The 25,903-nt window shown below is 42.3% G+C and overlaps 1 protein-coding gene, 1 long non-coding RNA gene and 1 pseudogene across 3 annotated transcripts; 2 read left to right on the top strand and 1 right to left on the bottom strand.

The window, feature by feature from the left end:
• The first annotated feature begins 4,144 nt into the window (after window positions 1-4,144).
• LOC100842112 (K(+) efflux antiporter 6) lies at window positions 4,145-11,686 on the top strand. Of its 2 annotated transcripts, none has more exons than XM_014897671.2 (20): window positions 4,145-4,592; window positions 4,819-4,862; window positions 5,868-5,926; window positions 6,045-6,117; window positions 6,245-6,306; window positions 6,431-6,506; window positions 6,653-6,727; window positions 7,019-7,090; window positions 7,188-7,271; window positions 7,819-7,887; window positions 8,243-8,320; window positions 8,426-8,514; window positions 9,024-9,120; window positions 9,226-9,279; window positions 9,745-9,840; window positions 10,028-10,216; window positions 10,300-10,377; window positions 10,630-10,674; window positions 10,891-10,977; window positions 11,071-11,686. In XM_014897671.2, exons 1-20 carry the CDS (start codon window positions 4,277-4,279, stop codon window positions 11,149-11,151), a joined length of 1,824 nt encoding a protein of 607 aa, XP_014753157.1. In that variant the 5' UTR covers window positions 4,145-4,276; the 3' UTR covers window positions 11,152-11,686. The 2 variants fall into 2 exon arrangements, with proteins under 2 accessions (XP_014753157.1, XP_014753156.1); XM_014897670.2 differs by having other exon boundaries at window positions 4,146-4,592; window positions 10,891-10,983.
• A 1,976-nt stretch (window positions 11,687-13,662) lies between these two features.
• On the top strand, window positions 13,663-20,167 carry LOC100834564 (annotated as a pseudogene).
• Window positions 18,338-21,201, bottom strand: LOC104581538. The gene is made up of 3 exons (XR_002962210.1): window positions 20,806-21,201; window positions 19,095-20,364; window positions 18,338-18,688 (listed from the first exon to the last, which is right to left on the bottom strand). It is a non-coding gene; the product is annotated as an uncharacterized LOC104581538 (long non-coding RNA).
• Between the last annotated feature and the right edge of the window lie 4,702 nt (window positions 21,202-25,903).

Genomic DNA, 25,903 nt, shown 5'->3' with positions numbered 1-25,903 from the left:
TCCTAGAGTAGGGACCCTGTTGAAGATGAGTTTTTTTGCCTCCACCCCCTAAAAATTGAGTAGGGACCCTGTTGAAGATGCTGTAAAAACATTGTTTGTTGTGAACTACACCTTGCAACTATAGCATCAGATCAAAACCATTCTTTCTTTGACCACCCAATTGAGATATGACCAAATAAAAAAAGACACCTCTTGGTGTGGTGGTGGAGTTGTGGGTGAATAACTCCATTCGGTAGCGTTCAAATCCTTATACTGTAGTGGTTTTTCTTACAATTTTTCCATTAAAAAAAGATTTGTCCAAGTACTTGTACATATTTACCACTCTAGGCTCTAGTTTACATTCGATAAGTTTGACAATCTAAAATCCGTACTTTCCATAGCTCAAAATTTAAATGTGATATTGTGGCTCCTGTATCGAATATTCTTGGTCCTGCGAGAGCTAAATCCATCTAGTTTTTGTTTGTTGCCTTTTTTTGCGGGGTGATCCTTGCCATATTGAAGAAAGTTTTGACAATAACATGGCAGCGTTTCACAACTGTGATATCCAGTTAGCACAAAAGGTTAGAAAAGACAATCAATTAAAGTGGACGAAAATCAAGGAAAAAACTAAAGATCTTTTTGGAATACTCTATTATTTAAAATAAAATTGGGGAAAATATAATTAAAAAAGTATTTTGGATTGTTTATAGGATAACGAGAACTTGCGTATAAAGGAAAACATGCGAATTTTGAAGAAACATAAAGAAAGGAGGGAGAAACCTGGGAAATCTAGAAAATTCAAGAATATTCTAGCTAGAAAAATCTGAGAATTGGAAAACAAATGAAACTACCACCATTTTTAAAATGTAGAAGAAAGGAGAACTCGGGGTTTTTCCCTTACCTTTATTAATGTTATCATTTTTAAAATTTCAACAATCTGTAATCACTTTTGGGAATATTTCTATTTCCCTTCTTAATAATATTTTACATTTATTTTCCTTTTACCATGTCTTGACACTTCTAAGATTAACAATATCCCGTATACAACTGAAGAACAAACTTAGATTTTAACATAATCAAGGGATAAAAAAATATGTAGTTTCCTCTTCTTCTTTTTAAAGTTAATGAACAAGGTCGTGCACACACTCGATCAATAGGCGTAAAAACAAGTTTGAACTGGTATTCTTCTTCAGTTCTTCCACATCGAAAACTTATACTTTACATGAAAAAAAGAAAGATTATAAACTTGGGCACTAGATTTATTCTTACTTAAACTATATGTTCACTCTTCTAAAATGTGTGCTTGTGCCAATAAGAACTACAGTTGTCTATCAAATCTTGCTCCACGGAGGAGTAAACCCGTCTAGTGCAATTAAGTACAAATTGAGATTGAAAACTCTGTAGTTCCTGTAATTTTAGTTTTCCATCTCACCAATGTTTAAACGATAATGGCAGTCATTCTGAAGGTGTATTATCTACAAAGTAGCTGCTCCCGTATCCCATATTGTATATGATCGTTTTGAGTTTTAAAAAATGTGATTCTTTTCATGGACATAGCTTATGTTGTATCTTGTGCCTCCACACATTTTTTTTCTTCTGCGCAGGCTATAAATGGTCATTATTTTGGATAAACTTTTGCAGGTGCATAATAGGTAGCCTAACCTACCTCCATAATGTATTTTCATAATTTTTTGAAAACTTAGGAAAGGCTATGTGCATTACAGGGCACGGACGCAACTACTTGCAGATTATAGTTTTCCCAGTAACTAACAAATGTTATGTAACAAATAAAGTAAATAACTAATAAAATCTACTCCCTCCGTCCCATAATTCTTGTCGTTGTTTTAGTTCAAATTTGTACTAAAACAACAACAAGAATTATGGGACGGAGGGAGTACCTTCATGTCAGATCCAGAAAAGAAATTCCCGAATTATGACCAACCATAAGGTATTTCGTGATTTGTAAACACAGATGTTTCACGGAAAGTATGACGAACGAATGTATGACCAATATTTTTTCCACAATTTAGGACAAACCCTCTTGTTTAGATAAATCTCTTCATGACTTAATTTTTCTTTGTTTTGCAGGGATTCATTGACTTAACTCTTGTGGCTCCTTTGGCACCCTGGTACTCATGATTTGGGCCTAAAATTCTGAAATTCATTTTTTATTCCAGAAACAACTTATTTGGCTGGGCGTGTGCGCACAATTGTACTTTAGGGGTTTCCCCTACATTACGTCTTTCTGTCAAAAAAATATATAAGTAACCTCAATTCCTCTCTAAATGCTATCATTTCTCCAGAATTGTCTCTCACTCTACAAATTCATGTGACAGGCAAACATTATTTTTGAATCCAAAATTCAAATTAAACGAATTGAAATCCTATTAAAAATTTGATTTCATTATATTTGTACGAAATGAAATGAAATGAAATGAGTGATACCAAATGAGCTGTTATACGAATATATTTCATCATTTTGGCAAGTTCAACGTTTTAATGTTACGAAGATCAGATATTTTTATAGTGCTGACAACCCAAATATAAAATGGTCGTCCCACTTTTCCGCGGATGAGCGCATGAAGCGGCAACCTGCCGGTTTCGCTGCCAGAATCTGGAGTTCTCACTTGCCCTGTTGCCCAACCACTAGAGACGATCGAATAAAAGCTTCTTCTCCCGTGCAGAATCACACGAAAAGTAATAATCCATGCATGCAGCACCAACGTCGACGTCGATTCATCGTGAAAAAAAAGAGAGAAATAGGACGAAGCCACTGCGTCGAAAGCACGGTAACGGACAAAAGGTTGGCGAGCGCCCAATCAACAAGGACAGTTTCCCTCGCGACGCAACGCTGACCAGAAAAGGCAAATCTTACGGTCGATCGAGCCTAGTGGAAGCAAAATGCTGAAGTGCGAGACGCATTCCCGGTTCCCAACCTCGCGCGCTGCACGCGATTCGGCGTGCGACCGGCCGGACGCCACACAGCGCCCGCCCGCCGCGGTGCGCGATGGCCCAACCACCACCTGACCCAGCACCCACTCTAGCTAGCCTCATCTCGCCTAAACAAACATCTTGGGTGAGGTATGCTCCCACAAAGCACAGATGATAATATTGTACTGTGTGCACGCCCAGGCACTTGCCATCTTTGTTTCGGAAAGGCCGTCATCGTCCTTGTTTAACCTCTCAGATTTCATCGCCTTCGAACATATCACCAAAGTATGGACGAAATCTGAAGAGTAAATAGAAGGAATCTCATCTGGACAAAATCTGAAGAATAAATAAAAAGAATCATACATGGACAAGAGTTCCCACATGCTAGGTTGCGTTACTACTGCTTGGGGTATCCCCGGTTAGACGGTCAAGGTTTTTGAGTTGTTTTTGTTGGAGTAAATTTGGGAGAAGCACAAAGGGCATTTTTTTTAAAGTATAGATAGAAAATTTCTAGAGAAGGAACTTCTGGCCCCACTGAATCTGCAATCAAAATTTTTAGAGTAACTATATCACAGTCAGAGGACTTCTTTAAACAAAATTATCACAAAATACAAAATCTTGGAGAGGGCTAGGAGGATAGCGTGTACGTTTGTTGGGCTTCGATGACCTCATGTCGTGAGGCGGCAGGTTTCAACCTGCCATGTTGATCGGGTTTATAACGGTGTTTCTCTATCTTATTACTATTATTTATGAAATGTGAAGACACCTTAACTTTGACCGTTCAAGATTTTTGAAAAATTAATTTAACGTGACCAATATGCTAATCCAAATTCAAATTTTCTACTCCCTCCGTCTCAAAATAAATTCTTATGCTATATAAATCCACATCACTTATTTCCTGACGGACGAAGTATATTCTGTTCAAAGCTGTGAAATTATATGTTCACCTAAATAACCTTTAACGTAGATTCTTACGTTTCGATTCTCTAGAGCAGAAGAAATCATGAAAATATAATCACATATTTGCATTTTTACACTCCTCTATTTTTGGAATGTCTGCATTAATTGATTGTAGTTAAGACTTTGCATTTTAGAGTCGTGGTGTCCATTAAAGAGGCCATACACCATAGTAGATGGAATGATGCAAAACAATGAATCCAACAGGCTGGAAGTGATACCATAACTAATCCCATTAACAAATTATCTCTACAAATTGCTACTTCCGCCGTCTGCGCCTGCACAGTCACACGACTCACGCGTTCCCCTCTTTCCTGACTACTACTGACACGGGCACGCACACGGCTGCACCCGCTGCCGCTTCCAAAATCTAAACCCCACGCCGACCGCTTCGCCGTCTCCTCCGGCGATGCTGATGCGTCGCCGCCGCCTCCTTGCCCTCCTCCTCCTCCTCCTCCCTCTGGTGGCGGCAGTTGCATTCGACTTCGTGGCCGGCGACGCGGGCGACGAGGAACGAGTCCTCGTGGGCAACGAGGAACGTGCGGTCCAGGCGGCCGCGGCGGTGGCGCGCGGGGAAGGCCTGGACATAGCCCTGGGAGCGGCGGAGGCTGGTGGGGAGGCGGTGCAAGGCAATGCGACGACCAAGGATGGTAGTCTCGCCGACATGATCGACCGCGCGCTGGAGAAGGAGTTCCCCGAATCGGAGGGCGAGCAGGGCGGCGGAGGTGCGTGGATCTGAATCCGTGGTCCCACGATCCTCCTCGGGGATTCCGGGGCATGGGATCTGGTTTTGGTTTTACCATGGCGTGTGTCGGCGGCGGCCTGCCTAGATCTCGGCCTCGGCGGCTGCGTGCTGGGAATTGGGGGTTGTCCTCGGCTCGCGAATCCAGCGAGTTTTGGTTGTTTGGATTGAACTGACTTGTGCTAATTTCTGCTGCTATTGTTCTCCAGAGACGGACCCCGGCAGCTTCAACAACACGGTTGCCGAGAAGCAGGTGATCCGTCTCTACAGTTTTGGTTTTGTGTCGTCGTTTTGCTCGTTTCCAGTAATTTTGGAACCTGGTTAATATTTTGCATTATGATCTTCATGAAATGGTTAGAATGTCTAGCCGTCCAGGTTTTTCTGACTCTAGGTCTTGGGGATCAACTCATTATGTGCACAGTTTGTCATCTTCTAAATTAAACTCCTTACGTCTGGCGTTTAATTTCTAAATACACCCTTTGTAGACATGTTTTGTGTGCGTGCGTGGAACATATTTGATATCATTGGTGTATAAATTGGATGGAATTGACATCTGGACAGAGGCTGCATCCGTGGTCATGAGGAAGATTCACCACCTTCCTTAGTGTATTCTTCTCTTTGAACATTCAGTTATCCCATACGTCATTCTGTAGGATTCGCGCCTTTTGACCCAGTATGCGATATACTGGCCTTTTAACTTAGTGAAGTTAAGGACGTTTTCCTAGTGCTGACTAAAATACATTGAATGGTGTTTGTTTAGTGTAATAGGTTAGATAACTATACATTAAATAGTAGCTAATTTTCGTTTTTGGTACCTAAGCAACTTTGTAAACAATAGTATTTGTATGGGTTCACCTAAGCTAGTAGCCTAATATATCACTCATTTTGAGCTTTGCACAAACCCCCAGGCGCTGCATCCCCCTGGCTGCTTTAACTCACATCCCAGTATTTTATCATATTTCACAATTCTGAGTAGCATATTCGTTTTCATTCTCAATTTGTTAATGTGTATCATCCTTCCATTTTGAAGCATACAAGTAATTTGCTAGGCATATGAAGGACAAAAATTTAACACTGTAATAGACGAAATTGCGGTTTGTGGATAGATTGCAAAGTTGACGCAATCTTACTTATTTATCTATAGCTGCAGTGCACTTTGCTACTGTGTGTACACTATTGTTTTTTTTAAACTGTATGTACAAATTGGTGGTTGTACATAACAAACATATGCTCATCTTGTTCTGCACTACCGGTCCAGGGAGTCCTGGAAACTGTAGCCAGAAGAGTAACGAAGAAGAATGAGACCAAAGACAATAAGTATGTTCCTAATCTACATTTGATTTTTTTTGTTAAGTGGAGTTAATTTGTTTGGTTACTATTATAATCAATAGTACTAAATAGTAAGTATCCCAAAATAATTATTTTGAATCCCCAGGTCATTCCCTTTTAAGGAAGTTTTCTTGGATCGTTCAGAGCAAGAGGATGTTCCCACGTTGATTGATCGGAAGGTTTGTGTGCTGTAATTGACTGCAGAATATTTTGTTAAGACACTCCTCTGCTGTACATATAGGGATAGTGTTGCGCTATTTTTCTCTGTTTTACATTTGTGTTGTACTGACACAACTGCAATTCCAGGATAATGTTTTTATTATATCAAATCGAAAGTCAAAGTACCCTGTACTGCAGCTGGACCTTAGGTATGTTACCGAAGTATCCATGTTTTGTTACTTAAGTAGTGCAGAGGATAAGCAAAGATGAAGTACTTGCCTTGCATCAGTTCATAACTTGATTTGTTGAATGTGGATTACTGGCTTACTGCAGGTTGATATCAGATCTTGTTGTCGTTATTGTATCCGCTACATGTGGTGGAATTGCGTTTGCTTGCCTTGGGCAACCAGTGAGTGCTTCTTTTGTCTTAATCTCATTTCTGCCCCATTATGCGTATGGCGGTATGGCCTATGTAAGACATAATGTCATAATAGCTATTTGTGATGTACTGTTAAGATTATACGTACCTAAAGAAACTCCAAAACTATATTGCAGGTGATTACAGGTTATTTACTCGCAGGATCTATAATTGGCCCTGGAGGTTTTAGCTTTGTCAGTGAAATGGTGCAAGTAAGGTGCTTTTGCCTTTGTTGGTTGCTTTTATTAATGCTTCAGCCACGCCACTCTTGAATGAAATTTGCATGCGCTTTTGCTCAGTCAATTTACTGCTTCAGCAGACAGCCAGATCATGCATGTCTTGTTTTATGCAATTAATTTAAATCATGGAAATAAATGTATGTTTTTAACGCGTGTCTGCACTTAAATTTTTGTACACTATCAAGTTTATGAAAACATTGCGTTATGAGTTTATATGCTGGTATTTATTTCTCTTAAATGATATGTTTTCTACGCTCGTTCCAGGTTGAGACAGTAGCCCAGTTTGGTGTAATATTTCTCCTGTTTGCTCTGGGACTTGAGTTTTCTACAGCAAAGGTATTATCTTTGTTCTTTTCTAAATACATTTATTCGGTATTCCCACCCAGGTCAATATACAGTTAATATAATAGGTGGTGTTTCAACTTTGTCCCAGCTTCGAGCTGTACGCGCAGTTGCCGTTCTTGGAGGATTGCTCCAAATTATACTGTTTATGTTCCTCTGTGGTATTTCTGCGACGGTATGTTCCTTTTTTTTTTACTGCTGATGTTACAACGCCTGCAATGTTTTATGTTATGTTTTAAATGTTCAAGTATCTTGATTTGTATAGTAATTTCACTATAAAAAATGCTTAAGTAACAATGGGTGCATCCATATTAATACTGCTGAGACTCATTTGAATGTTCTGCTACTAAAAGTGAAGAGATCACAAATATCAAATATGTCATTGATGCAGTCAAGTTGTGCAAACAAATCACTATATCAGTTTTGTAGTTTTTGACATTCCAACATTCCTGTGATATAAATTCATGGTATTCGAGCCTGTTAGTCCTTTTTTCTTCTCTTTTCTTCCTAGGATTACATATTTTTCTAGGGTTTAGGCATGTTCCTTAAAAACATGTCAAAGTCTGTACATATTTCTAACTTTTTATAAATGAAAAGGCAGTGCTCCTGCCGGTTGCTTGGAAAATAATACGGAGTAATATTGTTTTGGTTTTCCAAGTCTGGCCTTAAAGAGCACGGCAGGCAGTTCTATTCTATTTTGCTTATTTTCAATTGAATTGCAGCTATGTGGGGGCAAAACAAAGGAAGGTGTTTTCGTTGGTGTTCTCCTTTCTATGTCTTCGACAGCAGTGGTAATGTCTAAATATCTGAAGCTACAATTTCTGAATCTTCAGTTTTTCACATCTGGTCCAATTTAATAATTGACATTTGAAACGGGCGTAAGAGAAAAATCAGGGGTTTGTACACGCACAACAATGTACAATGGAACGGAATTGTAAGCTAGATTTGCTGTAAACAAACTGGTTCCTGTTGGTTTCTGGTAGAACGATTACCTGTACCATAATGATGGAGGGCGAAAGGGTTTTCATTTTGGTACATCCTAATTTGGTACACATGAAATTTGACACCCTGTATTTAATTGGTATTATGAATGTTTTATAAAACTATCAATTGCTATTTTCTTATGCTCAATAGTTTTGGATGCAGGTTTTAAAGTTTCTGATGGAAAAAAATAGTATCAATGCTCTTCATGGCCAAGTGACGGTTGGTACACTCGTATTGCAGGTATTATAAACATAGCTGTTTATTTTTGGTGAGATGTATGTAAAAATGCATACTTTTATCAGTTTACGTGTTTGATGACTGAAGTTTGGCGTGCCTTCCTCTCAGGATTGTGCTATTGGTCTTCTATTTGCACTTCTTCCAATTTTAAGTGGCGCCTCTGGTCTTCTACACGGAGTTGCATCAATGACAAAGTCGTAAGTGCATTGTGTTTGTCCCTGAACTCGAATAATTTTTTGACAACAAGTATTGCTTTTACAATAAATTTGTGTTATCTTGCTTCTACACGGAGTTGCATCAATGACAAAGTCGTAAGTGCATTGTATTTGTCCCTGAACTCGAATAATTTTTTGACAACAAGTATTGCTTTTACAATAAATTTGTGTTATCTCAATGTCTAAATGGTGGGTGTGCTTGACATAGCAGCGCCTGGTACCAACAAAATAATTTACTCCCTCAAACCCATATTGCTTGTCAAAATATTACATGTATCTAGACGCTTTTTAAACATAGATACATCCATATTTGGGCAAATTTGAGACAAGTAATATGGGTCGGAGGGAGTATTATCTTTCTCATCATGTCACATGACTTGTCATATTTATCCTATGCGTTTGGTCTGGATGTACTGATTTAGAAGTTCGGTACTAATGTAATCAGCTATTGGATTAAATTATTATGACGCAAATTTTTCCAATATTCCCAGGCTTGTCCTATTGATATCATTCCTGGCAATTCTCTCAATCCTCTCCCGTACTTGTGTGCCTTGGTTTCTTAAGCTGATGATAAGTCTGTCGTCTCAGGTGAGTATATTTGTGAGCAAACAGAACATGTGAATTTTTTTAGCAATTAATTTAAGTTTCCTCTATAGTTTTACACTAATATTCTGATTGCTGCAATTTGTGCAGACAAATGAACTTTACCAGTTGGCAGCAGTTGCATTCTGCTTGTTATTTGCGTGGGTGAGTTCTTTTTACTGCTTGTAGGCTATTATCTTGTGCACTGACAAAGAAAATGGATTGTTTTTAAATTCTGTTTTTAAGAGTATTGGTATTAGCTACTTTAGTCGAAAAACAGAGAAGAACAATAATATTTTGCTGGACTTGACCTCATTATAACTACGCTGTTCTAGATTGTTTTATTGCGTGGGTTTTGATGGATATGTAGTGTATATCAAATCTAGAACCGTGCCTCCTGTATTTTCTTAATTGTATTCCAAGTTTCACTCTGTTTGGTACATGTTCATTCAGTTTTCACCAACCATTTATTCGTTGTTATTGGTTTACTTACACCTGTGTTTTTTTCTTTGAAAAAATTTACTTGCATTTCTACCTTAGGTGTGTTTACTCTTATATGTTGGAACCATGTCGTCTAGGCTTATGTTAATATTTCTTTTATTGATATGTTGCCTTCCTTCTATGATGCAGTGCAGTGATAAGTTGGGCCTGAGTCTTGAGTTGGGTTCATTTGCAGCTGGAGTGATGATATCAACAACTGATCTTGCACAACACACTCTTGAACAAGTATATCCCTTGCTAATATCTTCTACACTCTGTTTCTGTTTAGTAAGATTTTCCCGTTTCTTTATAGTTTGAAGGGCAACTACTATTTTGTTTCATCTTTCTTCTACTGCTCTAGTCAGACTCATAGCTAGACTGTAGTTAATAATTCATTATATGTTCTCTTATTTCAGGTTTGTTTTTTCTGCAGATTGAACCTATTCGAAACCTCTTTGCTGCTCTTTTCCTTGCCAGCATTGGGATGCTAATTAATGTCCATTTCCTGTGGAACCATGTGGATATACTTCTTGCAGCTGTAATTTTGGTGATAACTATAAAGACATTTATTGTTGCTATTGTGGTAAAAGGGTTTGGCTATAGCAACAAAACATCTCTTCTTGTAAGTCTTTTTTATGTTTGTTCGAATGTGCTCCCATGTTCTATAGCTCATGCAGTCACACTAACCTCCTGTTTTTTCTACAGGTCGGCATGTCTCTTGCACAGATCGGAGAGTTTGCTTTTGTTCTCCTTAGCCGTGCTTCAAGCATCCATCTGATCGAGGTTATTTCTTCATATTCTGTTCCTTACGTGTTGCAACATTAACCTCATTTTCTATGCTGGTTTACTCTTGAGTACATGTATGCCTTTTGTTCTAGCTTTCTGACAGTTTCTACCTCTGGCTTACTTTTCCAGTAGTCAATAATAAATGTCTTGTGCTGAGAATTGAAATGTCTGCAAGCACTGATATTCCATCAGTTTTATTCAGATCTACCCATACTTACATTTGACAGCTGCATTGTTCTTCTTTTTCAGGGCAAGCTGTATCTGTTGCTTCTTGGAACCACTGCACTGAGCTTGGTACCTATCTATTTCTCTTCATTCTTTTTAAGCTTTGTTGTGTTGTCTCAGTAATTGTACATATCAAATATGTGAAGTGGAAGCTCAAATGAGAACATGGTCACTAACTCACTTTCCATACTGCCTGTCATTTTGTTCACGTACCATCTCTACCTTTCATGGAGTTATTTCGTCATGATGTATGGTTAACGTGTTGCTTTGTGTGTTACTCTGTAGGTGACAACACCCTTGCTATTCAAAATGATCCCAGCAGTTGTCCACCTTGGTGTTCTTTTGAGATGGTTTTCCGTTGATATCAATCAGGTGGAGGTACACGTTCATATCAACTGAGTTCATATATCGACTGTTTTACTCTGGAAATTGTTGCCAATCAATTCATCGGTTCTTCCTTTTCAGTTGGGCCTAAAAGGTGAGGGCCTCCGCACCGATAGCGGCAAGCGCATAAATTTGATAGTCCAAGGACCACATGACTCATGACATACTTGGCACACAGCAAGCTACTTTTAGTATGGCTTAAGTTAACAAGCTCTGTAAAGTATTTTCTCATGTACCGAAGAGTTTATAACACATAAGCCCGGCCGGTAGGGAGTGGAGGCAAAAGGAATCAAATCTTGTTCAAGATGTGCAAGATGGATCCCTACCCATAGTGACGACGGCGAGTGCAGTCACAAGAGTTTGCCGGTTTTGGAAGAGCATTGGATGATTGGCACGAGATGTCACTCGCAGCTGAAGTTTGACCCTCTAATGAGGGCATTCTGTAGTATAAGAATGTATTCTGTTTAACTGATTGGATTAGCGTGATAGGATTTAGGTTTGGCCCTTACACCATTGTATTCATTCGACAAGTGTACGAAGATAACCATCTGATCAAGAATTTTGTTGTGTAGTGAGTTTACCATTATCAATTCCCCGTGTATGTTCCCACATCTCCAGTTCAATGATTGGAAAGAAAATCATGATGTATGAGTTCTCACTTCTACCAAAGACACCTGATTGGTAAATGACGCAATCCTGAATACGGAGTATTTTCTTTTTCGTTAAGGGAAGTTCGTCCTGTGTATGGGTGTTGGCGCTGGATGCTATCTACATAATGTTGCGTATCGGCGTATCACTGCTTCTCAGCTTGCAGTTGGTTCTATTTTACATCTGCCAATCTCACTTGTAATGTTCTACTCCGTATAAAATAAATCTCAATTGTAGATTTTAACGAAGTTTCAATAAAAGGGATCAGGGAGACTGGAGACCTTACTTTTCTTTTCTCTCAACGGCACTGCACCCTTTTTTGAACGTGTTCAAGATTTGAGAATAAATTTACATTTTCCAAGTTCTTGGATTCATGGTACCACGACACTCTAAATTTATGTTTTTTCTTCCTATTTCTACATTTTCAGAATGCTGTAAACGAAACATACCTTAATGAGGAGACTATTTCTACACTCTAATTTTACGACTGTAAAAAAGAATGCAGGGGCACGGAAAAAATAGCCTTGATATTTTAATAATAGGTTTCACAGTCCTATTGGAAACCCCCAAAAAAAAACATATACTCAGGCAACAGTCGAGAAATTTCTTCACTAAGTTCAGACTCACGATAGAGTTCCTTCGAAACTCCTACGGATTGACCCACTAAAGCTACATTTCTGCGAGGGTGTGATCCAACGAGCATCCATATGAAAATACCTGTGAAATAAAGTCTTATGCAGAAATCTTTCTATCCACAAGGGCTTAATGTCAAAGGGTAGATGAAAATGACTGGGTGCTCCCCGGTGACTGTGAGGTCACCCACCTACAAAGTTTGAAAATTTTGCAGTACGTACTAAAAATCTGAGCACATTCTGAACCATTCCGGCACACCTAGTCCGCTAGCATCTCAGAACATAGACCCCACGTTGCTTAAACCCCTCCAACACGTTATGAAGAGACGGCCGCCAGCGTCGCCGCCACTCGCCCTGGGCTAGTCGCCATCTATTGTGCCGTTGGGAACGGCCACAGGGTAACCATCGTTAGCACCACTCGGCCAAGTCAACTTGTCACACCACCACCACCACCACCCCGCACCCAAGGAGGGTGCGGCCAAACTACTCCCCTAGGCTTGCTACTACCAATCGATCTGACATTACGGAGCCACACCTCCGCCTCTGAAAAGACATTCACGAGCCCCATGCCGACGACCACAATATATCTCCCCGCGAGATCATCGACGAATCAGCCATCTCTCCTATGAGAAAACCACCGGATGAAAGACTGCACCGCCGCCTTCACCATTGGGCATGTGGGGTTTGCCGGTATCCTTCTCAGGCGTCGGCAATGAGAAAGGGAGTGGAAAGAGGATAAAGACAACGGCTAGGGTTGGCTCTCTTGTTAGTTGTGAGGCGAATTACATCCTTGTTTTGTTGACTTGAATCTGGATCTAATGACAAAAATACGCTGAATTTTCTAATGTCTGATTAACAATATGCGATTTGAATCGTGATCCTATGTAATGCCAAAATCCAGCATTGTAGGTTGCTAGACCATGCCAGTATGTCCCAGAACCATAACAATTACTACCTCCGTTTCATAATTCTTGTCAAAATATTACATGTATCTAAACGCTTTTTAGCAATAGATACATCCATATTTGGGCAAATTTGAGACAAGAATTATGAAACGGAGGGAGGAACAAATAGATCCCTGTCCAATGCTCCTGTCATCTGATGCAATGCAAGCTAGGCCCACCCAAGGAACCAAACACACCCTTTGTTTCCTGGTGGGCATCTGATGCATGTCGCATAATTTTCTGTTGTACTGATGCTGTGCTACAGAGGGACTTTGTGCCATTCTTCACAAATTTTCGGGATGCACAAGGACAAACGACCATAAAATAACATATCCAGAAAGAACCATATGCGAGGTCAATTTGCAGTTGAGTGGGTTGTGTGCAGCTGGTAGTTTTGGGAAATCGTAATCAGCTGTTTGCTGTTTGTCATCCTTTTAGTCTGAACTCTGGTACTAGTCTGTTCTTGGGGGTTTGTCCCGTGGAGCTGTTTGTGCTTGGGAAAAAACTTTGTTTTGGTTTCTTGCTATATGCACAGGCTCGCAGAGCCATTCGTCTTCGTTCGAAGTGACGGTCATGCCCTTAGATACAAGGCGAACACACAATACACACAACGCTAAGCTACCGGCTCCTACTTGTCCTGCCAAGAATAGGGGGATAGTTGGCCGCTGCATGCGAGAGGCAGAAAAGAGCGACAAGCTTGGCGACCCGGCCATGGCCGTTCTCGGTAAGGAGGAATAGGATATGCAGCTTGCTGTTCTTGTAAACCCTTCCTGTCTTGCTCGATCTCCTATTTGTTTGGTGCTCACTTTGGTGGTCAGACTACTGGCTTATCATAGTTGCTTGCTTGGATTGTGTATGCTAGATTGGCTGTTCTCTTGGATTTACTACGGTCAGGACGGCGGCGGACCTGTGACGTGCGTACAGAGGAGCTTGGTCGATTGCGTCAATGTGGTGCTCCTCGTCGCCTACGCCTCTTCGCTGCTCGCGGCCTGCGCCAGGGGGCAGTGGGATGGAATCCGATGGGGAAGGCGGCGGCGGAAGGTGGCTGGCGCCGCCGTCTCCGTGTGCTGCGTTGCCGTCTCGGCAACATACGCTGTCACCGGCTTCAGGGACGCCATTGATGCGGCAGCTTCCATCGTCAGGGGGCTGGTATGGGTCGCTGTAGCGGCTTCCTTGCACGTCCAGCCGACGAGGCCGGCGAGAACAGTTGCCCTTCTCTGGTGGACACTCTTCTCCCTGCTGATCACCGCGTACAATGCGGAGGTCCTTGTCAGCGGTCACCAGCTGGACCTCGCAGAGGCGGTCGCGTGGCCAGTGAACTTCCTCCTCTCCTGCTCTGCGCCCTCGATTCGCTTCTATGGCAGAGCCATGCTCACCGGGGCAGTCTTGAAAACGGTGACAGCTTGTCGGAGCCTTTGATCAACAAGACGGTGCATCACTCAGAGCTCTACCGAGCAGGCCTGTTCAGCCAGTTTACCTTCTCATGGCTGAACCCTCTGCTCCGACTGGGCCGCTCAAAAGCGCTGGAGCTCGCCGAGGTCCCACTCACCGGCTCTAAGGACAGCGCGCTGCAAGCCACACAGAAGTTCTCTGAGGCATGGAACAGTTGCTGGCCTCGAAGAACCAACAGCCTGGCTCTTGTCTTGTGCAAGTGCTTCCTTAGGGAGATCATGATTGCTGGCTTCTATGCTTTCATGAGAACACTGTCCATAGCTGTGTCCCCTGCACTGCTCTTTGCGTTCGTACGGTACAGCTACCAAGAAGAGAGGTATCTCAGTGTCGGCTTGTCGCTGGTTGGCTGCCTGCTCTTCATCAAGCTTGTCGAGTCACTGTCCCAGCGGCATTGGTTCTTTGATTCGAGAAGGACAGGTCTGCGCATCCGGTCTGCGCTAATGGCAGCCATCTTTCAGAAGCAGCTTAAGCTGTCCAGCCACGGGAGGAAGAACCATTCAACCGGGGAGATCATCAACTACATTGCGGTGGACGTATACCGGCTCGGCGATGCTCTGACCTGGTTGCACATGGTGTGGAGCTCGCCACTTCAGCTGGCCTTCACAATAGGTACGCTCTTCTGGGTACTCGGGCTTGGGGCTCTCCCTGGCCTAGTTCCTCTGGTCATCTTTGGTTTCCTCAATGTGCCATTCGCGAAGCTCTTGCAAGGGTACCAGGCCAAGTTCATGGTTGCACAGGATGAGAGGCTGCGGTCCACGTCCGAGATACTCAACAGCATGAAGATCATCAAGCTGCATTCATGGGAGGACAGGTTCCAGAACATAATCGAGTCGCTCAGAAAGACTGAGTTCAAATGGTTGAGGGAGACTCAGATGAAAAAAGCCTACAATGCCATCATATACTGGATGTCCCCAACAGTTGTCTCTGCAGTGATGTATACCGCAACGGCCATCTTGGGGAGCGCACCCCTGAATGCCAGTACTCTCTTCACCGTCTTGGCCACCCTGAGGGTAATGGCTGGGCCATTGAGGTTGCTACCTGAGATCCTGACAATGATGATCCAATACAAGGTGTCGTTAGACCGTATCGAGAATTTTTTCGTAGAAGACGAGATAGAAGATGGTGTGGAGAGGGTGCCTCATCATGATAACTCTGATATCAGAATTCATGTACAAGATGGAAATTTCAGCTGGAATGCAAGTGGAGCCGATCTGGCACTAAGGAATGTTAACCTTAAAGTACATCAAGGAGAAAAGATAGCTGTTTGTGGTTCTGTTGGCTCTGGGAAATCTTCACTCCTTTATGCATTACTTAGGGAGATACCTACAAGATCAGGATCAGTAAGTGACAGAAAAAGACATGCTCTCTATGCATATGGAAGATTAAATCATGTTATTATATTTGAAAACATTTTCAAACTGTATTTTGCAGGTTGAGGTATTTGGCTCAGTGGCATATGTTTCACAGAACTCTTGGATACAGAGTGGGACTGTTCGCGATAATATACTCTTTGGAAAGACTTTCAACAAGGCACTCTATGAAAAGGCAGTCAAATCTTGTGCTTTGGACGACGATATAGCAAATTTCGACAATGGAGACCTAACAGAGATCGGTCAGAGAGGGCTCAACATGAGTGGGGGACAGAAGCAAAAGATTCAGCTTGCTAGAGCTGTCTACAGTGATGCAGATATCTACCTCCTAGATGACCCTTTCAGTGCCATTGATGCGCACACCGCTGCCGTTCTTTTCTATGTAAGAGAGTGCACTTGATCTGTATAAATAAACACATGCTAGCTTCTGCCGCACAAACTTCTGATGTCATTGTTCTTGCAGGATTGTGTAATGACAACACTTTCAGAGAAGACTGTTGTTCTCGTGACGCACCAAGTTGAATTTCTGACTGAAACTGATAGAATCTTGGTAAGTTGATCTTATGGACATGATTGCTCAAGAATTAAAAAACAAATGGTCCTCCTATCAAATGCTTCATCATTGTTTCAACAGGTGATGGAAGGTGGTCAAGTTAAACAGCAAGGGAGATATGCAGAACTGCTGGAATCTGGGACAACATTTGAGAAGCTGGTTTCTGCTCACCTGTCCTCAATCACAACACTGGATACTGCCAGATAAAATAATCAAATCCAAGGGAAACATGTGTTTGATGATAGTATAACCCCAAGTGCATTGCCGGGGACACGCCAGGCTAGTGACATCGAAATTTCAACAAAGGGTCCTTCAATGGTTCAGCTCACAGAAGAGGAGGATAAGGGGATCGGTGACCTTGGATGGAAGCCATATAAAGACTACATAGATGTCTCGAAGGGAATGTTACCTCTCTGTGGTTTGTGTACAACTCAGGTGCTTTTTACAAGCTTTCAGATCCTGTCCACATATTGGCTGGCTGTGGCTGTTCAGATGAATGCGAGCACTGCTCTTCTTGTCGGGGCATATTCAGGGCTATCCATATTTAGCTGCTGCTTTGCCTACCTCAAAAACCTTTTTGCAGCTACTCTAGGGCTCAAGGCCTCCAAAGCATTCTATACTAGTCTAATGGAATCTGTATTCAAGGCCCCCATGTCATTCTTTGATGCAACGCCAGTTGGCAGAATATTTACAAGAGTACTGTTTCCTTGCTTGCTTGTTTCAGATCATCTTTGATTCAATTCAGTTGAATTTTTTTTTCTTTTGACAAGATAATAATAACACACTGTCTATACTTAGTTTCTCAGATAAGAGCGTCAATTGGAGTACAGTCTGTAACTCACGGTTTATCTCTGCAGGCATCTTCAGATTTAAGCATTCTGGACTTTGACATACCTTACTCCATGTCTTTTGTGATAACTGGCGCTGTTGAGGTTGTCACGATCGTACTTGTCATGAGTTTTGTTACTTGGCAGGTCTTAGTGGTAGCAATCCCGATTGCCATCACCATGGCATATGTCCAGGTAAGTCTATTTGCTCAAGAATTAACCCCAGCCCAGCCGAAGGAAATAATTAAATGAAATGTATCTTGTGAGCTTACAAGCTCATGGTTTGCTTTTATATATTGAAGAGATACTATGTGGCCTCAGCCAGAGAGCTAGCCAGAATCAATGGGACTACAAAGGCACCTGTCATGAACTATGCAGCAGAGTCGATTCTTGGTGTGGTGACAATCAGGGCTTTTGCAGCGACAGACAGATTCATGATCAACAACCAGCAACTTATTGACAATGATGCGACATTGTTCTTCCATACAGCTGCTGCGCAAGAGTGGGTGCTTATAAGAGTGGAAGCACTGCAGAGCTTGACCATATTCACGTCGTCATTGTTTCTTATTTTGGTTCCTCCAGGAGTAATTTCACCAGGTATCTGCATAGCCATTACAATGACCATCTCCTCTTTTTCTCTTCTTCTTTTAATTTGAATCTGTTGATTTGATAAACACCTCTCTAAATGAATTTCCAGGCTTTGCGGGTCTTTGCCTCTCCTATGCTCCTGACCTCAGCACAGGTTTTCCTGACAAGGTTCTATTCATATCTAGAGAACTATATCGTTTCAGTTGAGAGAATCAAGCAGTACATGCACCTCCAATCAGAGCCTCCTGCCGTAATACCAGATAATAGGCCTCCAATTTCATGGCCACAGGAGGGAAGCATAGACCCGCAAGATTTGAAGGTAAAAGGAATCTGCTTTGCTGGCAATCACTGTAACTAATTAATAAGAAAAGGTTGTACTAACTTGCGCTTTTTGAGCAGGTGAAATACCGTCCAAACACGTCACTTGTTCTCAAAGGAATCACATGCACCTTCCCAGCGAGAAGCAGAATTGGGGTTGTCGGGAGGACGGGAAGTGGGAAATCAACGCTTATCAGCACATTGTTCCGTCTCGTTGATCCTGTGGGTGGGAGGATACTTATTGACAATTTGGATATCAGCTCTATAGGTCTCAAGGATCTAAGAACTAAACTGAGTATTATCCCCCAAGAACCTACACTTTTCAGAGGAACTGTGCGCAATAACTTGGACCCCCTTGGCCTGCATTCTGATGACGAGATAAAGCAGGTCAGAAAAAATGCCGTGCCTGCAATAATGATGAGAACATGTACTAGTTCAAAAGGAAATAAAGATTCTAACATAGTTACTATGAGAATCATGTTAAATAAACTTTATCTTCTCATGATTCATAAGAAATAGAAGATCTGACCTTTTCTTTAAAATAGATGAATGAAAAAAAATCTCATAAGACCTTATCATGTTTAACCTTACTAGATCACTATACGAACAGTAAAAGCTTCATGCATCTGATTAAACTGCTCACATTGAGCATTGCAGGCCTTGGAGAAGTGTCAACTAAAGGGATCAATTAGCAGCACTGCTGGTCTTCTTGATACAGTAGGCAAGTACTTACAGAAATTTCTATATATTCTCTTACAGCACAACAAAAATACCTTAGAAAGCAGTTTTAGTTAACCAGAAGGGTTCAAATGATTTCTCCCCCTGGCCTATGGCAGTGAGTGATGATGGCGATAATTGGAGTGTTGGACAGCGCCAGCTTTTCTGTCTTGGCAGAGTTCTCCTCCATAGGAATAAAATTCTAGTGCTAGATAAAGCAACAGCGTCAATTGACGCTGCCACTGATGCAATCCTGCAGAGTGTCATCAGGAAGCAGTTCAACAGTTGCACAGTGATAACCATTGCTCACAGGGTTCCAACTGTGACAGACAGCGACAAGGTCATGGTACTTTCCTACGGTATGCTATACTACACAATTGGTAATATATCAATCTGATGAAATTTCGATCCTTCCCCAGAGGCTCAGAGTAATAGTAGTGATATGATGCAGTAGCATTGACATCAATTCTGATCTGCTTATAATAAGTAAAAAACAGCGCTTATTTATTTGATGATGAGTGCTGGTGACTTTGTACAGGTAAGGTTCTAGAATATGACACACCAGCCAAGCTGTTGGGAGACAAAAAATCAGCCTTTGCTAAACTTGTGGCGGAGTATTGGGCTAATTGCAAGCGGAACTCAAGATGATTCTATTCTGTGTCAGGGCATGATGAAAGAGGTGAGCAATTCACTTAAGATACCGAAGGATTCATGTCTCTGCTTCTTGAATTGTATTTCCATAACCTGACTGACCTTCCTGTTACTTGTTGGTTGGTGGAATTACCAGAAACAAAGAATACATCAACAAACTGTGATTTTGACAAATGAGGTAGAAGTTTTGGAGATTGGGTTGATGGAGACCAAGTTCAAGATGCGTTCAGTCAAGTCCTCCAAAATGAGGGACAGTCATTTGCCAAAGCAAATAGATGCTCCACTTTTAACCTATAATGGCACACGTCAGGTGCAAGCTCTTTTGAATAACAAGAACAAAAGTATGGATTTATACCATTACTAAAGGTAGTTGTTGGGGGAGTCGGGTGGAAGATCAGGCTCGACACCTCACCTGTCCGTCCAATTTTGCGTGTGGTTTTTCTGGGCCATCCCATTTTACCTGTGGTGATTGACTGCTTGATGTACTTTTATTTTATACCATTCTCCTCCGTGTCATCTCTCTGTGCTGCCGAGTCCTCCATGTTTTAGGGCCAGCTTATCATCGGAGGCACCTGACGGTTGGGCGGCGATTTTTTCCTCTCACCAATCATCATACTCGGGTACCAGAAGTCATGGCGGTAGGGTTCATGGCGACAGAGGGCACATCATGGTCAACTTCAAAATGTCGTCAAAACTTTCAGAACATTCGCAAAATTTCTATCATTTCGAGGTAGGTTGAAATATTTATGTTTCATAACATTAGAAAGAAAATTAGCATGTGAGACATCAAATGAAAATTCAAGCAGAAATATAATCCTGATCATCCATCAGATAATAACCATCACACAGGTCTTATACTCTTATACAATCAAGTAAACTAAACCATGGTACTCCCTCCGATCCTAAATTCTTGTCTCAAATTTTCCCAAATATGGATGTATCTATTCTTAAAAAGTGTCTACATACATACATGTAATACTTCGACAACAATTTAGGATAGGAGGGAGTAATAAACAACATCAGGCCAAGCCAATCGAGCAAACAAAATGCCATGTCTGGGACTTTGATAAGAGGAAAATAGACATACATGCAAAAAGGAATTTGACAATGGCTTACCGGCGCGATCTTCTGATAGAACTTCCAGACGAAGTCCGATTGGACCTCAAAATTGGAGAGCTGTGGTGGACGGATTGAACCATTGATGGTTTGGACGAAACCTGAACGTGATATGGTAATTCTCGTGCGAGGAATCGAGCTGAGGTGGCTGGGTTCACCGGAGTTGGGACTTGGGCGAGACGACAACAATGGCGAGTGGCGACCGGCGGTGCCAGGGCGAGCACGGAGCATGGTAGGGCAGGGGCTTGGCTACGCGTGTGAGGAAATGGAGGCGGAGGCAGGGACGCAGGGGATTTATAGGAGGGGAGAAGCTAGGGTTCGCAGGAGAGAAGAAGTGTGTGGCATGCACACCAAGGAGATGTGGCGGCATTGCGTGCTCGTTCTGGAAAGAGAGAGAGAGAGGGGGGGGACGCGGGTATGCTGGCTCGGGTAGTTGGGCCAGGAGTTGAGCCGGGGAAAGGTGGGCTGTAGGATTGGTGATGGGCTGGTTCTGTGCGATGGGCCGGAAAAGGCCCAAGCGGACGCTCCCACACAACACTTGATCCTAGGGTTTACCAGAACACTTAATCCTAGGGCCAAAACTTACTAACAAATTTTTCCTTTTTTAAAGATACAAACACTTAATCCTAAGGTTTATTAGATTCTCTAAAAAAAATGCAGCCCTAGTATGAAGTGCGATAGCCGAAACACTAAACGAAGCAAAGTATAAACAATGAAATAAAACAAGTAAGTAAAGGGGTAAGAATGATACCACACGGGAGACGAAAATTTACTCCAGAGTTCCAGCTTTTGGGGAGATGTACGTCTCCGTTTGAAGGAGTGCTCTACCACAAAGGTAGAGACGCCATAAAGGCTCACTCTATTATCCTCTCACAACACCACAAAGGCGAGGTGAGCTCCACTAATGGTTTCCTTGAAAACGAACGCCGAACCTTTACAAACAAGGAAAAGGGCACAAATCCACAACTTAATTGGATGCTCCTTTCCGAATCCTTAAGCATCTCCTCACAAGATTGGAGGCCTTGAAGAGACACCTTCCGGCTAGGGATCCTAAAATCCCAAATAACAAAATCCACCAAGAAAAACGAGGGGAATCAACTTTTGATTTGGTGAAACCCTAGATCGAGTTCTTCTCGACCCTTCCTCAAAGTATTGGCTTGAGGATGCACTAGGGAGAGAGATCTCGAGATTTGAAGCTCTTGGTGTTCTTAGTGAGAGAATGGGGATGAACTGGGTATGCTCGAGCAAAGAAACCCGTTGGGGACGAAGCCCCTTTTATATCCCATCGAAATCCAACCGTTACGACACATTTTAGTTACACCAGTACCAGGACGGAGGTAGACCGGAAGTTCTAGGGGGTAGAACTTCCGCCCTGCTACAGGTCTCCTACCACGTTCCAGTAGCGTTTCAGTACCTGACCAGTACTAGGGTAGAACTTCCGGCCACCGGAACCTCCGGCTAATAAAGCGGTAGTACCGGCTATCCCTGAATTTGTCTGTCAGACTTAGCAGGATAAAAACAACTCTCAACTCAAAACTGGGTTTAGGCTTTTATGTGGGTGCAATTTAGTAGATTTGTGTACGTGAAGTTGATTCAGCGAAAGCTTTTCCAAAATGGACTCCCTCTTTATAGTACGGATTTTCCTACGACTCAATAAAATAAAAAACCGTAAATCCTTATACTCTTCTTTCCTTTTTGAGGGCGATGAATCGTGTCACAACACTAGTTATCAAATCTAAAAACACTTGACGCACGATTAGTCCACAAGTTATGTTGTCATTAACACCAAAACTCATTAGGGATCGAAATGCCCTTTCACCGGTCAAGATTCTTTTCCTTCGTCCAAGGGGAAAGCAGTCGCTCCACTAGATAATCAAAAGGAGGGTTCCTAAGAATATGGATAACATCTCCACTCTGGAAATTCAAGCCTCTTGCCCCCAAGAAAAAAATAGACCACAAAGCTTGAGATCTCAAAGAATTTGAGAAGAAACCCATCCTCAAAACTCTATCGCGGAAGCAGAGAAAACCTGGCCCCATAACCATTATTCCCAGGGAACACCAGAGAGCGTCAATGACACCAAATCTCCTTGGGGATACTTTCCCCGGGCGATAATGCTCCTTAACAATCTCCACTAGGCCTCATAGCGAAGAGCCACAACAAAATCAAATGGGCAGGCATGCCGGTCGGTGGTTGGTAATGGTCGCTCCACTCTCTTCTGGAAGGATAATTGGATTGATCGCAAGTCCATTCGTGCCCTCGCTCCGATCATTTTCGCGGCAGTGGGCTCTCGCCCCGTCTCTCGGGGTCTTGGGGTCGGCGCGATCCACAATGCCTCTTGTATTCACGACATTTCGGGTCCCCTTAATGCTTGGGGTATTGCCGAGTTCCTCCATCGTGCGGATACCTTGGATGCTGTGATTTTGGACCCGAGTCGTCGTGAGGACACGCTGCTTTGGTCCTGGTCGTCTTCAGGACTATACTCCGCGAAGTCAGCATTCGATCACTTCTACCTTGATGGCCCAGCCTCTCCGGTCTGGAGGCAAATTTGGTGTTGTTAGGCTCCGCTAAAATGTCGGGTTTGGCTTTGGCTTACTCGTGCCAATCGAATGGAGCGTTGCAATCTGCCCTTGAATGCCTGCTGCCCCCTTTGTGATCAGGAGACTGAGGTCATCACTCACCCGCTCAAGGATTGTGTCTTTACCCGCGAGGTGCTTTAGGCGATCCTTTCGAGAGCCGGGCTGTCCCAATGCTCATCTCCGCCCGATGAGGACCTCCCCTCGTGGCTCGGCTCTGCCGCCGGCAGAGCGGGTGGCAAGACCAAGGCTGCTCGCTCCCTCCTCACCTTGTCGCCACTTCAACAAAAATGTAAAGATAGCCTTGAGTGAGGGCTTTCACTCAAATTATCATATAGAAAGAGTTTCAGTGATGGCTTGTTTCTCCAAAAGGTGGAAGGCCGTTATAGGACCGCCGTCGTCCCTGCCCACTATGCAGAAGGGTGCGGGGGATGGTGATAATCCTTGAAAGACATAACTAACTTACAAGACTAAAATGTAAAGTAAACTAACGGAACAAGGATTAGCGAAGCTTCGAAACGACTGCGTCTTCAATGATGCCTCCCCGGTAGTTGGTTCCCTCGTTGAGGATATCCTTAATGAGGCTAGTTTGTGGAGACAGTGCCGGAGCTCGCGTTCTTTGCGGGCTCCCGCTGCACGCTCACCCCCCGATCCCACCCCTCCACTTGCCCCTGTATAGTTTTGTTTCTCTTCTCTTCTTTGCTTTTCTTTCTTGTTTCTTTGGCTTTTGCCTTTATTTTGTTGCCTGTACTTGCGCTTCTCCTTCTTAATGGAAAAGACACGCCATTCCGGAAAAGAAAACTACGATCTAGGGCCAAATCAATTACATCCATCTCACCACCCACTGGGGGTGAACAGAAGAACCGCAAACTGATACTTATTTTATCTAATGGACCAACATGTTTTCTAAGTTGCTGTAGTGCATTAGTTACATCTTGAGTTCTGGCTTGACAAATTTTACAGTGATTTTGACTATTTATTCTTCTATTCAGTGTGACTACGATCTAGGGTCTGAAGATTCAGCAACGAGTATGTTTAATTTACAAAAATGTAAATTTAAGGAGTGTTAAGAACCACTAATATTATTGATCTTATTACTATCTAATTTTTCCATCATGTTTCTGCTTGTATTGTCGAATTTAGATTACCTAAGTTTCCAGAGCACTCCAGCTAAAACCACCTCATGGTCTTTGATTTGCGACGGAGAAACGGAAAGCTTCATGTTTGGGGATCTCCTTCTTTCCCTGCTCTTGTCATTATTCTAATTTGATGCGATGGATGGCCACCATGAAGAGTGTATGATCTTTTTATTCACTGGATCCCGGTTGACATTTCTCTGTTGTTTCTTTAAAGTGTATACATTTAATTTACTTTTCACTGGTCCTCCTAGTGCTGCCATTGAATTAGGTAGTTCTTTTTTTTTTTGTAATCTATGGCTCTTTACACAAGGATCACATTCTAGATGGATGAGAGGTTTTTAGATTATTTGTGTTTTTTCACCAACTGCTACATGTACACATGCACCATCTTTGTTTCACTTGAAGGCCATTTTTCTCTCTTGTTTTACTGTCCTAAATTCCAGTGCTCACGTGAGATCTGATCAAAAACATTTTCCTGTTGTAATTCAAGCAGTCTTGTGCTTAACAATTTGCAAAAGTCTAAGCTGTAAATTGTTGAGAACTTATTTTTTTAGAAAATGGTCGAGAACTTGTTGGCCGTTCTGACGAAACCTGTCAATGATTAAACATCAAGGACGATATCATGAGGATCATCCTTGGTGCTACTTCTATTTCATTCTATACATTCTGTGGTTCATCATGGCCATTGGTTCATAACAAATTCTTGCTCCAAACCGAAATTTCCCTGGAATAAAAACAGCGTGGGTACACACACCCTCACATACAATTTTCTAATATCAGATCACGATCTGCATAAATTTGAATCGAGATCTTGATGAGAAAACGCAGGAGGGGAATTTGCTGCATGTTGTCAGTCTGTTTCAGAACTATAACAGGTGCGTGTGTTTTTGTCTTGATCCCTACCCAATTCCTGTCCAACTGTGCTGCCATATGATGAGGCGAGACTCTATCTGTTCAGTGCAAAATGCAAGAGGGTCTTGTGTAGGGTTTGCTTGGAACTTAACCATAATGACCTGAATTGATCGAACACAAGTGGGAATAAGACATAATATGCCATGGTTAGCGCATCTCCAACCACTTTGACTTATGTGTAAAAGAGTTCATTTCATCAACCAACAATGCATCATATGATTACTTCAGAAATTGAGTATCTTAGTTGTCCAACAGAGGACAATAAAAATACAATTCTACTCTCTTTCGTCTTGGACCTTCTGCTTGGCTTGTTGAGACTAAAAATTACCCTTGGTAAAGGGTAGTTTGGTCTGGCGTAAGTCAGTGCCGGACCCGGAATTTGACATCTACAAGTATTAAGATTTGATCGATGACAAGTCAGGACTTCAACTCAGAACGATCACGACCAAGGGTTATCCGGGATGCTATGGTCC

This window comes from Brachypodium distachyon, chromosome 1 (genome assembly GCF_000005505.3).
Source record: "Brachypodium distachyon strain Bd21 chromosome 1, Brachypodium_distachyon_v3.0, whole genome shotgun sequence".
Lineage (NCBI taxonomy): Eukaryota > Viridiplantae > Streptophyta > Magnoliopsida > Poales > Poaceae > Brachypodium > Brachypodium distachyon.
Note: the sequence above shows the minus strand (reverse complement) of the source record. Positions and strands in the feature narration are given on the sequence as shown.